This window comes from Staurois parvus, unplaced genomic scaffold (assembly GCF_062004578.1).
Source record: "Staurois parvus isolate SC_StPar_1 unplaced genomic scaffold, SC_StPar_1.0 ptg000029l, whole genome shotgun sequence".
Taxonomy (NCBI): Eukaryota; Metazoa; Chordata; class Amphibia; order Anura; family Ranidae; genus Staurois; species Staurois parvus.
This window is the reverse complement of record NW_028317825.1, coordinates 6,401,578-6,418,167: the sequence shown is the minus strand read 5'-3', so window position 1 is coordinate 6,418,167 and position 16,590 is coordinate 6,401,578. Positions and strand designations below refer to the sequence as shown.

The 16,590-nt window shown below is 44.6% G+C and overlaps 1 protein-coding gene across 7 annotated transcripts in view; it reads left to right on the top strand.

Annotated features, from left to right (window-relative positions):
* The window catches only part of SRR (serine racemase), a 50,189-nt gene that overhangs the window by 18,039 nt on the left and 15,560 nt on the right, over positions 1-16,590 (top strand). For 5 of the 7 annotated variants that reach the window (XM_089657619.1, XM_089657611.1, XM_089657604.1 and 2 more), the window contains 2 exons: positions 8,859-8,978; positions 9,054-9,131. In XM_089657619.1, the coding sequence (XP_089513745.1) occupies positions 8,859-8,978; positions 9,054-9,131 (198 nt within the window). The remainder of the gene's footprint in view (positions 1-8,858; positions 8,979-9,053; positions 9,132-16,590) is intronic. The other 2 variants (XM_089657634.1, XM_089657599.1) reach the window with 1 other exon arrangement.

Here is a 16,590-nt window from a genome sequence, read left to right as displayed (position 1 = left end):
TCTCCAAAATACGTTCATTCCTAACCCCAGACACTACTAAACAACTCATTCACTCCCTTATCTCACGACTCGACTACTGCAACTCCCTCCTCACCGGTTTACCTCATCAGACTATCCCCGCTTCAGTCTATCCTGAACTCAGCGGCCAGGCTCATCCACCTTACCAACCGCTCCGTATCCGCCACCCCCATCTGTCATTCCCTCCACTGGCTTCCGATTGCCCAACGCATAAAATTCAAACTACTAATATTGACGTACAAAGCTATCCATAACACTGCCCCAAACTACCTCACCGACCTGATATCCAAATACCACCCAACACGTACTCTTTGCTCCTCACAAGACCTCCTACTTTCTAGCTCCTTGGTCTCCTCCCATGCCCGACTCCAGGACTTCCCCCATCCTCTGGAACTCATTACCCCAATCCATCAGACTGTCACCTACCCTCCTCATCTTTAGGCGCACCCTGAAAACCCATCTCTTCAGGGAAGCCTACCCCGCCCTCACCTAACAGCCGATCTCCTCCTACCACTCCATCCCCCACAGCCACTTCCACTATCCCCTCCCTCCTAGATTGTAAGCTCCAAAAAGCAGGGCCCTCGAACCCCTTGTGTATTGTATTGTCTCATGTACTGTCCCCCACTATAATGTACAGCGCTGAGCAAACTTTTTGGCGCTATATAAATACTGTATAATAATAATGTTGTTTACACCAAATTCTGACCCTACCCTGTGAATGTCGTAGTAACTAGTCTGCCCATTCTCCTCTGGCATCAATAAGGCATTTTCATCCACACAACTGCTGCTCACTGGATATTCTCTTTTTTTGGACCATTCTCTATAAACCCTAGAGATGGTTGTGCATGAAAATCCAAGTAGATCAGCAGTTTTTTTAAATACTCAGACCAGCCCATCTGGCACCAACAACCATGCCACGTTCAAAATCACTACAACTCTTTTCTTCCCCTTTCTGATGCTCGGTTTGAACTTCAAGTTGTTTTCACCACGTTTACATGCATAAATGCATTGGGTTGCTGCCATGTGATTGGCATATTAGCAATTTGTGTTAGCAAGCAATTGAAAAGGTATACCTAATAAAGTGGCCGGTGAGTGCAGAATTTGCAGGGAAGTCAAAATTCCTTTTCTCTTAATTGTACAGTACCGGACACAGGCTGAATATTCATAGATTCTGGGACCTCCCCAAGCAATGAATGAGGAGGGTGGGCAACTACTAGGCAAATAGAAACTGTGCTTGCAAGCCCAACAACAACAAAGGTCAAAAGGTACAACTTCAGAGTGCAAAAACCTTGCAGCTGAAATCTGCATCTGCAGGACACTGGACATCCAACTGGTAGATCTTTGAAAAGGTATGAACAGATAACCAGCTGGTGGCCTTACAGAGCAGGTCAACAGAGGCTTGCAGTTGGAATGTCCAGAAAACACCTAGTGGAGTGAGCATTTAAAAGTGCAGGAGGAATTTTTGTTCTTTAGGGCTCATTCATACATAGTACGGTGACTGTTGTTTTTCTATATTAACGCCAGTCATCACTAGGGCACTTAGAAAACCGTTTTCTACATGTTCCATATGCACTGCAGCTTGGATGTGCTGCTGTAAAATGCAGGCATGCTGGATTTTATTACAGCGGACAGGTAGGTACTGCGCTGCTGTGTGGGGACATAACTGAAGTGTTTTGTGCTCTTCAAATACATTTAAATAAAAAAAGGAAACCAAAACGCATATCACACTGCCCCCTACCATGCTTTACCGCAGTCCAAAGCTAACAACTGCCCACATGCTTCAATGGAGCATGTGGGCAGTGTGAACAGGCCCTTAGAGTGTAAGCTCTGGCAGGGAGTTGTTCTATACATCTAGCAATTGTGGACTTTGAAGCAGGATATCCCTTGCAAGGTATGGTAGGATAAAAAGGAAATCCATCTTCCTGATAGAAACTGATGACTCTGACTCTGTTAATGCAATGAAGAGTAATTTCCTCCTTCAATTGATGTAGAAGACTGACACCATCATAGGAAGAAAGGATGACCTTGGGCGTAAGACTTACTTTTTCCTTGTGAAGAATGAGGAATGGCTCCTTTATAACTGCTAGCTCAGAGGCACTTCTGAGAGACATGTTAGCAAGGAGATTTCCCTGATGGGTCCAAAAGGTGGGTCCCGCACAGCAAATTGAACCAGGTTGGAAGTACAGGGTGCTGTAAGAGGGCCTAATCCAAGATATGGCCAAGTCCTCTTTGTAGAAAGACCACAATACAAGGCATAGAGTGCCTATGTTCACACCAGACAAAGGTTTTCCAGGTACATTAGTAGATCTTTCTGTGTCTTTGCTTGCTTCTAGCAAAGTAGGAATTACAGACTTAGAGATTCCTCTGTCCCTCAAGACCTGGTCCTCAACAGCCATGCCACTAAAGCCAATGACTGAGAACAGGATGAATTAGGGAGCCCTGAGACTGCAGTTCTGGCCTGTTGGGAAGAGACCAGAGGTTATCTCCTAGTAGCTTGATTATATCTGTATACCTAGTTCTTCTGGGCCAATTTGGTGCAATGAAAATCACTAGTTTTCTTTATTTTCTTTTTGGCGCAGGTGAGGCAAAATTCTCACTGGAGGAAAGGCATATATTGGCCTTGTGTACTTGAGAAAGTAAGGTTCGCTGCCCTTTTAAGGATCAATAAATCATATCAACATTGTGCTAACGGTGCTTAATAAATATTGAATTACATAGCATAAAAAGAAGAGCAAACATACAATGTGCCAAATAAAAGAATAAATAAGTTCCTGTGAATAAGTCCCTTAATTGAAAAATACTTTCTGGAGGTAATGCAACCGGATCATTCAGGTGCCTCAACTGTGCTCACACAGCAAACAGGATTGTGTGTATCAATACACCTGCCACCGGTGTCCATATACTCATTGCCAGAAAAAACTGATCCCTAAATAGAGATCAGTATGCACCTGGCTCCCTTGCAGCTGTAAGGAATCCCCCTGTCATGATTACACTGTAATCTTTAGGGTGCCACTCTCAGCAGAGGTATAAAAAAGGAACAAATCCCATAGTGTAGCAGTAAAAGCAATTGCTAAATTTTTTAAAAAATGCACTTGGTGGCAGGAAACAGATCAGCGCATGAATCATAGACAGCCACATCCCACATTGGCTTGCACTATGATGTCATACATCAGGCCCCGCTCAGTGTGTTTCTCCCGAACAGTCAGGGTTTTTTTTAATATTGGCCTGAACTGAGACCAGGGAATTCTCAAAGCCTCCAATGCCGGTGCTTGAGGATCCTTTGTCCTGGCTGGCTACAGAGGTAACTTGTTAAATCTGAAGGCCTGGATATCCACATCTGGTGAAGAGCCCATTCCCCTTTGTCCATGGGGTGACTGTTAAAGTAATTTGCCTTTCAGCTGTCCATTCCTGGGATGTGGACAGCAGAGGTCAATGGACAATGGTTCTCCATCCATGAGATCTGGCTTGTTTCTTTCAATTCTGCATAAATCTTGGTGCCCCCTTGGTGATTGATGTAGGCCACAATTGTGGTGTTGTCTGATTACACACTGATTGGATGTCCCTGCAGAAGAGGGGGGGGGGGGACCAGTGGTGCAGAGCCATCCTTATTGCTCTGAGCTATAGGATGATAATGGGGCGCTTTGCTTCCTCTAGTGACCATGTTTCCTGAACTGGGAGGGATCGGAGCACTCCCCACCTTGAAAGACAGGCATTTGTCATCATCTTCCAGGTAAGGTTGTACATGCACCAAACTGGGGAATTCTTTGCTTGGTTAGATAGGAGAATGGGTAAGTCAAGAGAAGGCGCATGTCAATAAGATGTTGTGTTTAAATTGGATGAATGGGAAAACTTCTAAGAAGGCCACTATGTGACCCAGAACTCTCATGAGGAATCTCATCATTCCAGGCGAAGAGAAGGTTGGAAAACATACAGGTGAAACTCGAAAAATTTGAATATCGTGCAAAAGTTCATTTATTTCAGTAACTTAAAAGGTGAAACTAATATATGAGACTCATTACATGCAAAGAAAGATATTTCAAGCTGTGATTTGTCATAATTGTGATGATTATGGCTTACAGCTCATGAAAACCCCAAATCCACAATCTCAGAAAATTAGAATATTGTGAAAAGGTGCAATATTCTAGGCTCAAAGTGTCCCACTCTAATCAGCTAATTAACCTATAACACCTGCAAAGGGTTCCTGAGCCTTTAAATGGTCTCTCGGTCTGGTTCAGTAGGAATCACAATCATGGGAAAGACTGCTGACCTGACAGTTGTGCAGAAAACCATCATTGACACCCTCCATAAGGAGGGAAAGCCTCAAAAGCTAATTGCAAAAGAAGTTGGATGTTCCCAAAGTGCTGTATCAAAGCACATTAATAGAAAGTTATGTAGAAGGGAAAAGTGTAGAAGAAAAAGGTGCACAAGCAGCAGGGATGACCGCAGCCTGGAGAGGATTGTCAGGAAAAGGCCATTCAGAAGTGTTGGGGACTTTCACAAGGAGTGGACTGAGGCTGCAGTCAGTGCATCAAGAGCCACCACACACAGACGGATCCTGGACATGGGCTTCAAATGTCGTATTCCTCTTGTCAAGCCGCTCCTGAACAACAAACAACATCAGAAGCGTCTTACCTGGGCTAAAGAAAAACAGACCTGGTCTGTTGCTCAGTGGTCCAAAGTCCTCTTTTCTGATGAGAGCAACTTTTGCATCTTATTTGGAAACCAAGGACCCAGAGCATGGTGGAAGAATGGAGAGGCACACACTGCAAGATGCTTGAAGTCCAGTGTGATGTTTCCACTGTCTGTGTTGATTTGGGGAGCCATGTCATCTGCTGGTGTTAGTCCACTGTGCTTCATTAAGTCCAGGGTCAAGCAGCCATCTACCAGGAGATTTTGGAGCACTTCATGCTTCCTTCCGCAGACAAGCTTTATGGGGATGCTGACTTTATTTTCCAGCAGGACTTAGCACCTGCCCACACTGCCAAAAGCACCAAAACCTGGTTCAATGACCGTGGGATTACTGTGTTTGATTGGCCAGCAAACTCACCTGACCTGAACCCCATAGAGAATCTATGGGGCATTGCGAAGAGAAAGATGAGAGCCATGAGACTGAACAATGCAGAAGAGCTGAAGGCTGCTATTGAAGCATCATGGTCTTCCATAACACCTCAGCAATGCCACAGGCTGATAGCTTCCATGCCACGCTGCATTGAGGCAGTAATTGCTGCAAAAGGGGCCCAAACCAAGTACTGAGTACATATGCATGCTTATACTTTTCAGAGATCCAATTATTGTTCTATGTATAATCCTTGTTTTATTGATTGCATGTAATATTCTAATTTTCTGAGATTGTGGATTTGGGGTTTTCATGAGCTGTAAGCCATAATCATCACAATTATGACATCACGGCTAGAACTATCTTGATTTGCATGTAATGAGTCTATCTTATATATTAGTTTCACCTTTTAAAATGCATTACTGAAATAAATTAACTATTGCATGATATTCTAATTTTTTCGAGTTTCACCTGTATATTTGGAAGCTAATCACCCAACCGAAAGCCTAAAGCATATGAGTTGTCATGTGGATGTTGGTAGATAGGGGGAAGGAAGCGGAGTCCTTTAACAGAAGGTTGCTGTAGGAGACAATGATTAGTTATCACAGGTTATACAAGCAAAGTGTAGAAAGCACTGATGAGGTGGATATATGGGAATCGATGTCTACGGATACCAAATATTTCCCTTGTCTAAGAAAGGCAAATAATGACTTTACAGATTACACTCTACATTTTGGAGTTTGAAGGTATTTCTTTAGGAATTTTCATTCCCGGATACGTCAGATAATCTCATTTGGTTTTTGTACCATGAACAGCTTTGAATAGAATCCTTGGAACCTGTCCTCTAGTGATACTGGAACAACTATTCCATGGGACAAGAGATGGTGCAGGGCAGTCTTCAAATTTGACTGTCCTTGGGCAGATTTTGGTTGAATTTAGAGAGGAAAGCAGTGAGGGGGTAGAGTATTCAACTCTTTTTTGTATCCCTTTGAAATCACAGATTGGACCCGTAGGTCTGGGACATCTGTGAACCAGAGATAAGCTAACTGTATCAGACATTCATTCCCCCCCCCCCAGGTGAACCTAAGCTAAGCTTTTTGGTACTCTGCATCTTTGAGGTGGTAGAGGCTCCTGAGGATGGGGATTTTAAAACTTCCTGCTGAGGAAGAACCACTTTGTTTTCCTGCAACATACAGTATTTGTCAAGTGCCTTACCAAATACACAACCTCATTCAAAAGGCAAACGTGAGGGGTGTCTTTTACAGGCAGCTTCAGCTGACCAGACACAAGACCACCCAAAAGATTCTGTTCATGCTAGAGAAAATCAGAACCATCCTGGAGAATTGTCTTAACTTGTTTCAAGGCAGCTGCACAAAAGAGCAGGGCAGAAGATAAATGTTGTAATTGCTCAGTTAAAGTACAGTCCTGGAGTACAGGCTCATGTTGGTTTATTACTCTAGTCCAGTTAGCTATAGTTTGGTAGACCGAAATAGCAGCAATAGCTGGTTACAGAGCTGGGGCAAAGAGAGCCTTTTAAGAGAATCTCAAACTTCCTATCTGCTGAATCTTTGAATGAATGAGCATCTTTAATACCATGAGATATTTAAGACTAAGATGACCGGGACTACGTCCAGAACAGACCCCTTCTTCTTTTTTTTTTTTTGTGAACCCTTTTCCAATGGATGGAGCTCGGCATTGATTTTTGGAGGGGGGGGGGACCTTTTCTGGATTGACTCAGTCATCATAAATTGCCCATATTGTTTGAAGCCATAACATCATATAGATAAATGGCTGGAGGTGAGGGATCCTCTGCAGCCTCTTCTAACACTACCTCAGCAGTACTCTTCATTCCTTTCTACTGTATGTATGCCTCTTCTAGGGCGGGCATATTGAGATCTGACTCAGGAAGAGATGGTGTAGCTGGAAAAGGAGCCTGCTGTTTTTGAGTCCTGGACAATGATGGCTGTATTAAAACCATTAGTTGTCCAAGGAATTGTGACATAGTTGCAGAAAAGTCCATCTAAATCTGGTAGGCTGCTTGTGCCTGAGATAAAGCTAGAATCTAATGCAGAGATTAGTGTTAAAATCAGGTACTGTTCCATTGAAGAGGGAGCCTTGTCACCATGAGACTGTTGTTGCATGGGCTTTTGGTAGAGCAAATGTTTGCTGAGGCTGCCTTTTGCCTAGTTTCCTGTCATTGCTGCAGGTGAGGGTATTCCCCTGTGGGGTATTCATGTAGTATGGTGTGAAATGAAGTATGCATGTCCAAAAGAGTACACAACAACCTGGGTGCTGACTGCCCTGTAGCAAAGTCCTTGTGGAAAAAGGGCAGGAGGAACAACTTACTATATTTTTATAAGGGGCTCTAGGTGGAAGTGATGTAACTGATGGAATACCTGGTCATCCACCTGAGACTAAACTATGAGTGGTTAAACGTTAGCGCCAAGTTTGAAAGGTTCATAGTGTATAAGTGAATACATTCTAAACACATTCCCTGTTTCCTGAAAGTTCTAGTGTATGAATGAATACGATTCAGGATTGTGGGGCTACAGTAAGTCAGACACTTGGTGACTCTGTCTTACCTGTTCATGTTGTTGGTCCTTATATAGGGACTGCTGCAGTAGGCATACCCTGAAGGGGGTCTTAAGGGTCTTGGTTCTATAGGGATGGACCACAGCCCTGGACCTGTATAGCACCCTGTGGCTAAGTACACATATTGCACAAAATGCTAAGGAGAGAGCCCCCACAGGAAACCGTGCCCAAAGCAACAATACAAGGTTGCACTGATCTGGATGCATTGCTTCTTTTGTTTTATTAGAAGGCAGCGAAAGGTTGATTGAAGAATCTTAAGAAAAGATACTAAACTAGTTAAGCTAAGAGTGATTTCCCTATAAGGGAGAAATGGGTACGTCACCTTAGGACACTAGCAACAAATGAGGACTCGCTCAGTGGGGTAGGGTTACAGGGAGGATGCCCAGGGGCGTATCCTCAAATGGTTGTCCGTGTCCAATCACCTTAAAGTAGCAGCCTATAACCCAAGGTCTAACCCTCAATCCTTTATGGTATGATTAAGCTATATAATTGAATCCCACACCTGGGATTCTGTGGTGTTTTGTAGAGTGCTCAGCCTGTTTTTATTTTTCAGGGGGTACCACAAAATATGGGCTGATTGTTGGCTACTGTGCTGCTTATCAACTATGGTATGATGAAACAGCTTCTATATTTTGTAGCAATTGCCCCAGGTGCATTTCATTATCTTAGGGACCCTAAGCTAGGTAACTTTGCAATTCTCTGATTATACCAGACTTTACCCAGCCCATTCACCATATCAAATATAATGAATGCTTTGGGAGTAGGTGGTTTTAGGTTGCACAGCATCTAACAAACAGCCTAATTTTTGCAGAGCTAATTGACAAAATCTGGAGCAGCCAATTATCACACAGTATCATCCTACACAAATATTGCTTGCTTGAGCTTAATTTGTTTCTGTTTTCTGTTGTGTTATGTTGTGTATTTATACCTAACAGCTGCATTGTAGCCCTTCGCAAGCATTTTTACATGTCAGTGTGCCATTGATTACTGTCTATGTCCACCCTTCTTCAAAAAGTCAGAGTACCTAACAATAATGATTCAGATAGCATGAGGTGTGCTGTTTCTGCCCCCAGCATGGCATTATTATGATGTCCTCAGAAAAGGATACTCCTGCTGCTTCATATTCTTACCCTTTTTTTTTAAATATGCCGCATTTAAATGATCTTTAAAATGTATCTGTTTGTTTCTCAAGTCTCGAACAGTGGTGGCAGCTAAGATTGTAGAGAAGACTGGTGGTATTTTGGTTCATCCAAATCAGGATCCAGCTGTCATTGCAGGTCAGGGGACCATTGGACTTGAAGTTCTACAGCAGGTATTGATGAAGAATTGACAGCTCTGTCATGGTCATTTAAAACATTTGCATACTAACATATGTTATTGGAACTGGCAGGTGCCAGCAGTTGAAGCCTTGGTTGTACCAGTGGGAGGAGGTGGCATGTTGGCAGGAATAGCTGTTGCTGTGAAGGTAAGGGAATATTCCTAGTTATTTATACAACAGAAATAAAAATGTATTTTGATGATATAGGAAATAAGTTTGATTATTTATAAGACCATACCTTCATTCCATAGTAACACTGCAGAGGGTCTGTATTAAAAATAAAAACACACACACAGAGGAAAACTTTAATGAATTCCTGTTATCCTACCTGGTGTGGATTCACACATGTGCATGGCAGTCATTTTCACAGCGAATTGACAATGTTCAGGACAGGATTTTTTGATACAGCTTGACTGATAAAAGTGTGTTTGTGTGCGTGTGCCCTAAAATGTCATATAAGCTTTAACATATCTACTGTTGTTGCCATCAGGAAACCCACACTGAGAAACGCTATGCAGCCAGCTGTACAGTAGCATATATAAAGTAATTGGTTACAGGAGATCAACCGCATTGCGATGCAACAAGAGTTAGGGAAAAAAAAAAGGATTTCTTTATCGTACATGCTATGACACGGGGTAGCTTCATATCCAATGCAATAGGGTTATGCTGCCACCTTTAGGTGACTGGGCACTGGTAATAAGACAGGAAATCCCCTCCCAGGCATAATTCCCTACCTTTCCTTCCATTTAGGCATAGCTTCATTTTTTTTGCTAACATCTCAGGTGATGGTCATGTCTGTGCAGAATTTGCACAAAAATTGTTCATTTAGCTAGTTTCTCACAATTCCATCTGGAATTAGAAGAATGGCTCATATTGATCTGTTGCTTATGGCTTCTGCTCAGAGGAATAGTACCAGGACCCCAAACTGGGCACACAGGAACGGCCTGTAACGTTGATGGTTGGCAATGGACTCTGTGTAACGATATACACTATATTGCCAAAAGTATTGGGGCACCCCACCAACTTATTGGTTTCAGGTGTTCCAATCACTTTCATGGTCACAGGTGTAGAAAATAAAGTACCTAGGCATGCAGATTTCTTCTACAAACAGTTGTGAAAGAATGGGTCACTCTCAGGAGCTCAGTGAATTCAAGCGTGGTACCGTGATAGGTTGCCACCTGTGCAATAAGTCCATCTGTGAAGTTTCCTTGCTACTAAATATTCCTTGGTTAACTGTTAGTGGTATTATAACAAAGTGGAAGCAAGTGGCAACAACAGCAGCTCAGCCACAAAGTGGTAGGCCATGTAAAATGACAGAGCTGGGTCAGCACATACTGAAGCACATAGTGCACAGAACTCACTAACTGTCTGCAGAGTCAGTAGCTAAAGCACTCCACACTTCATGTGGCCTTCAGTTTAGCACAACAGTGTATATAGAGCTTCAGGGAATGGATTTCCATGGCCGGGCAGCTGCATCCAAGCCTTACATAGCCAAGCGCAATGCAAAGCGTCGGATGCAGTGGTGTAAAGCATGCCACCAGTGGAGATGTGTTCGCTGGAGTGACAAATCGCACTGCTCTGTCTGGCAAGCCGATGGACATGTCTGGGTTTGGCAGTTGCCAGTAAAACAGTACTTGCCTGACTGCATTGTGCCAAGTGTAGAGTTTGGTGGAGGGGAGATTATGGTGTGTGGTTGTTTTTTCAGGGGTTGGGCTTGGGCCCTTAGTTCCATTTAAGGGTACTCCTTAATGCATCAGCATACCAAGACATTTTAGACCATTTTGTGCTCCCAACTTTGTGGGAACAGTTTGGGGATGGACCCTTCCTGTTCCAACATAACTGTGCACCAGTGTACAAAGCAAGGTCCATAAAGGCATGGATGAGTGAGTTTGGGGTGGAGGAACTTGACTTGCCTGCACAGAGTCCTGCCCTCACCCCGATAGAACACCTTTTGGGATTAATTAGAGCAGAGACTGTGAGCCAGGCCTTCTTGTCTGACATCAGTGCCTGACCTTTCAAATGCACTTCTGGAAGAATGGTCAAACATTCCCATAGACACACTCCTAAACCTTAGACAGCCTTCCCAGAAAAGTTGAAGCTATTATAGCTGCAAAGGGTGGGCCAACTCAATATTGAACCCTATGGACTAAGTCTGGGATGCCATTAAAGTTCATGTGCATGTAAAGGCAGGCGTCCTTTTGGCAAAATAGGGTATATTGCTTTGCAGACCAGCAGGGTCTTATACAAGTCAAGGGTAGTGATCCCCAGGAAGTCGTTTCACTGGCCTGCCAAGATTCGTGAAATTTGGAGGCCTCCCTGGGGGGACCTGCTGTGTCGAATAGTGAGTGCCCTGGTGAAAACTTCTGTGCTGATACCCTGGCACCTAATAGGGAGGGTGGAGCACTTCCCTCTGCCTCTGTTTCAGTTATGGCATGTGTAGTACAGCCACTGATGTCACAAAGTATTCTGGTGCCCGCCCTCTTAAACTCTCCAAGTGTGTACAGGGTACATACAGCCAGTTCTTTGCACACACAGGGGAGGCGGACAACAGTTCGTAGCAATTATCTCCTACACTCTCTTCTTTCTCTTGGGTGAGGTAGATTTCGGGCACAAGAGGCAGCAGTTCTTTCCTTGGGACATACAATAGCCCATTTTTAAGGGTGCACGAACACTGGTGCTAGTCACACCAGAGGGAGATTACTAAAACTGGAGCAATCAGAATCTGGTGCAGCTGTGCTTGGTAGCCAATCCTCTTCCTCAATTAAGTGTTGGCATTAAAACCTGGAAGCTGATTTGGCTACCATGAACACATCAGTTTTAGTAAATCTCCCCCACCATGTTCTCTTGGGTAACTTGGACTGCTGGTTCAACAGGGATCGTCGGCAGACCATGTCAACGCAAGCTTTGATGGGAGGGGATCAAGAGGGAGAGGGTTCCCAAATGCCTTTATTAGGTGGGGAGGAGGCTTTACATAGCTCCCCTTGTGCTGTCCTTCCCCCAGTCATCTTCCAGAAATGGAGCTCCTTCCACCAGAACAGGAAACACATTGCCATAGCTCTTTAAAAGGAGGTCCCTCAGTAGCATGGTCAGTCATATGTGTTCCTCTGTCTGCAGGAGGCATGTTGCCTGAGGATCTTTATTTTTATTTTTTCCCCCAGGGAGGGCTCTATCACTTTCAGTAGTGGGTAGTGACGTCACGGAGGCCTTCTAGTACATTGGGGGAGTGCACGGGGTCACCCTCACCTGCTTTTTCTAGACCACGGGTACTGTCTGGCATTACATGAGCAGACCCGCTCCCACCTCCTTCTGGTGCCTGGAGAGGGCTAGTGAAAGGATGGCATAATCTTCAGCGGCTAGAAGGGAGAGGTACCTCCTGCTGTTCCACACTGGATGCCACAGTGGCGGCGATACTGGGCATCATCTTCCGATGGAAGTGATGTCGTCCTCATGTGCCGAGATTTCCAGTTCTGTGTCTCGGGGCACAAGAAGGAAGAGGACAGCCAGGCCATGCCATATCTGTTCTGCCAGTGTCCAGCATGCATGGATTGGCGGTGGGAGCCAGAGCAGAGGGGGACCATGGAAGCTGCCTCGCATGACACTCCGGGAGATCCGGGCACCAATGGCGCACAGGTAGGTGCATCAGCTGCACTAGTGAATTGCTGTCTGATCTGCAGCTCCCCCTCCTGTATTCCTGTGATTACCTGTGATTGACCCCAGCTTGTTTCTTGGACTCCGCCTCTGCCTTCTGACTCTGCCTGATCCACTCCCACCTGGCTTGTGACCCGACCATTCTTCTGCCTGCCGTTCATGTCTGATCTGCTTATCTGTTACCGACCTGGCTTGTCTGACCCTGCATACAGTCTGCTACCAGCCTGCTCCACTGCCTGCCTGCTCTGCTACCAGTCTGCTCTGCTGCCAGCCAATCCAGCCATCCCATCGGCCAGCGAAGTGCCAGCAATCCCTGCACAGACTACAGGACTGACCAGGCACTTATACCCCGCCGTGCTCTTGTGGGTACTGTCCCACTTTCAGTGGCCCTTGAGCCAGAGCCGTACGAGAGGCCTTCCTCTGCCGTCAGGCTCACGAGTAAGGTATGTGACACTGCCTGTCCTCTTCTGGGTCCTTCCGGCAAAATAAACAAGGAATCAGCCTTTCGAACCTGCACCGTCATTCTCAAAAAGACCCTTATTGCCCAGACCACATCCAGGGCATGCAAAGATTTTTCTTTTGCTGACTGAGACCTAGGAAAGCATGAAGGCAGAACAATGTCCTGATTGAGATGAAAACTAGAAACCACCTTTTGGCAAAAAGGACGGATGAGGCCGTAACACCACCTTATCCTAATGTAAAACCAAAAATGGTTTCCTACAAGAGCTGCCAGCTCTGATGTCCTTTTTGCGGAGGTGATTGCCACCAAGAACAGAATCAAGTTAGCAGAACTAAGAAAATCTCCCTTATAGGTTCAAATGGTGGTTTCTGTAAAACTGCCAAGACCATGTTCAAGTCAGTATTCATCATTCCCTGTAAGAAAAAAAACGAACCAAAGAGTGAAAAGCAATCGGTCTTTGGAAGAAAACAGCCAATGCTGACACCTGACCTTTGAAAGTACCAACAGACAAACTTCATTTCTACTCTGATTGGAGAAAAGACAAAATTCTTCCACTCAAATATTTCTGGGGGTGCCAATTTCAACCCTCACACCAAAAAATATATGCATTCCAAGTTCTATAATGTTCCTAGAAACCAGCTTCCTAGCGTTCAACATTGTGTGGCTAACCCTATCTTTTCAAGATTTGGGTCTCAACAGCCATGCCATCAAATTCAGCTACCGTAGAGCTGGGTGCAATATAGGTCCCTGAGACAGCAGGTCTGACCGATGTGACAGAGGCCCTGGATCGTCCACTGCTAGTCTAACAATGTCTGTGTACCAACACCTCCTTGGCCAGGCTGGTGGCACTAAAATCACCGAAATCCCCTTGTCTTGTATCCTTCGTAATAGCCACAGGAGTAGCTGAATCGGGGGAAAACTGATCCCACAGTATCACCAAGGCATTTACCCCTATTGCAAGAGGGTCCTGCGTCCTTGTCTAGGTCCTCCCCAAACAAACTTTCTCCATCAAAGGAAAAACTCAACGACAATCTTTTGCACAGTAGTTCCGCTCTCCAACCCCTGCGCATGTGTACCAACAGAAGGGCCATGTGAGAGATCTGCTGGATCAAATCCTTAAGGGCATCAACTGTAAAACACAAGGCCTGTGGTAAATCTGCCAAATGCACAGCCATATCCTCCTCCAAAATAGATGGTCTTTTAACTACCCGTTTTAATACGGTCATTCAGACTCTGACAGATACCGATAGCAGGAACTGCTGGTTGTGTGGTAGCCCCTGCCAGGGAAAGAGAAGCTTTGAGAAGTGATTCAAATATTTTTGTCCGCCGGATCCTTAAACACCTGGGCATTATCCACAGGGCAAGTTAAGTGCTTATTCAGGGAAGACACAGCTGCGTCCACCCCCAACACGCCCCACTTTCTAACAAACTTCTCCTCCATAGGATACAGAGGGGAGAATCTTTTAGATAGAACAAAAACTCTGTCTGGGTGATCCCAGTCAGCATACATAACTTGCTCCAACAGAGGGTGCACCGTTAATGCCTGAATACTTTGAGGTGGTTCTAAAGAGCCCAAAGAGGAACAAGACACCTCAGATGCCTCTACTGGGAGTAACTTGAAACCTGACCGGACCATACCAATGAGGGACTTGACTAATATTCTCTGTAATTGAGAAGCAGAAACCCCCTGCTTCTCATCAGGCTATGACTCCTCTTGGCAGAGAATCAATGGCCTGACCCTCTTCAAGATCCTCTACTGCATCTTTATCCTCAGGTTCCACCCATTCTTGTTCAAGGACGGGTGGGTCCAAAGAAGGGGATCTTTCCTGCTTCTTACCCCCTTGAGCCACCGATGCAATCATCCCAGCAATCTTGTATTCTAACTCTAAAACTGATGTAAGATCCTCTTTAGTTACGTATTGCAAAGCAGATGTACTGGTAGTAGCCACAATGCTGGACAAATTCATAGACTCAGATTTACCTGTTTTCCAGTGTGTTATCTTCTCCTGAAAGACCAGGGCACTTTAACTAGGCTCCACAGGACCTGGTAGTAGTGTATTTGCACCACTTCCTGCCTCCCCCCACACCGCTTTCTGGATGACATTACTCCACTAGCTTTACAAGATTTGTTCAAGAATTTAATCTAAACACATCTTTCACAATAGACCTGCTTAAAGTGAAGCAACACTCCAATGCATTCCATTGAAAAAAGGGGGTAGCATGTACACAATCCTCCTGCCTGACTGGCCCACCCTGTGCATTACCTCATTAAGCCAAAATTTATTGATAATAGAATAATACTCACAAACACTGAAGTGAATCATGCATGTAAGTCCTCAAAGGGACTAAGGATGAAAGCAGCCTGCGCGAGTCCCATCAGAGGAGTGGACACGAACCTTCTTCATCAGAGCTTTACTGAACAATGAGTGATCACTCCTATATATACTCTAGAACTAAAATTGGGTCAATTGGGATGGGCCATCTCCAATTGAGAGGAGGGACTAGAATGTCAACAATAAGTCTCAATAGAACATGCTAATAGTAACAAAGACATACTAGTACATTTCAAAGCTTGATAAAAAACAACAAACACAATTTCATAAAACTATACATATGACCAATGGTAAGATGATAAAAAAGCATATTCCATGCAAGCTTAAAAATTTTAAGACAAACAAAATTTTATTTGTTTAATTGTCTTAAAAATCTTAAGCTTGCATGGAATGTTTTTTTATCATCTTACCATTGTTCATATGTATAGTTTTATGAAATTGTGATTGTCCCCGGAGAAACCCAAAAGGGAGACAAGGATTCCAGGCCTAAGAAGCACTGGCCAGGTCATAAGGGGAAGAGAAGAGGTAGTGTTATCTTTAACCTGCCCAGCCAAAATCCAAAGACCCAATGGGAGGGAGATTGGGAAGTTTCCTCCCACAATGGGAAAAGGTCACTGCCAACATATTTGTCCTGAATATTACAAAGGAGGGTTATGCTCTGGAGTTTCACAGAGGGCCACCAGCAAGATATCCAGTTACGAAGCTGCCAAAGGAGTCAGCAAAAGCGCAGGTGTTACCTCTGCTCATAGGAGAACTGGTGGATTAAAAGGTACTAGTTCCAGTGCACCTTCAAGAGCAAGGAAGAAAGTGTTTTTACTTGCATGTTTTCATGATAAAGAAACCATCAGGAAAGTACTAGTTATTCCTAAACCTCAGGCCCCAGAATGCATCCATACGGTACAAAAGGTTTTGGATGGAATCCATCTATTTAATAAAGAACCTCCTTTGGAAATATTTCTTTATGTCTACTATGAACTTGAAGGATGGTGTCAGGAATGGACTCCCCATTAGTGGTGGGACTCATCTGCCGTGTGGGCTGCAGTACCAGGGCTGGCCAGCGGGAGCTCTCAGCAACCAGAAGCTCACTCCTGCAATCAGCCATCACCTGAGGCTGATTGCAGGAGGTGTATTTAAGGAATGGCCAGACCTGCAGTCAGTGCCTTGG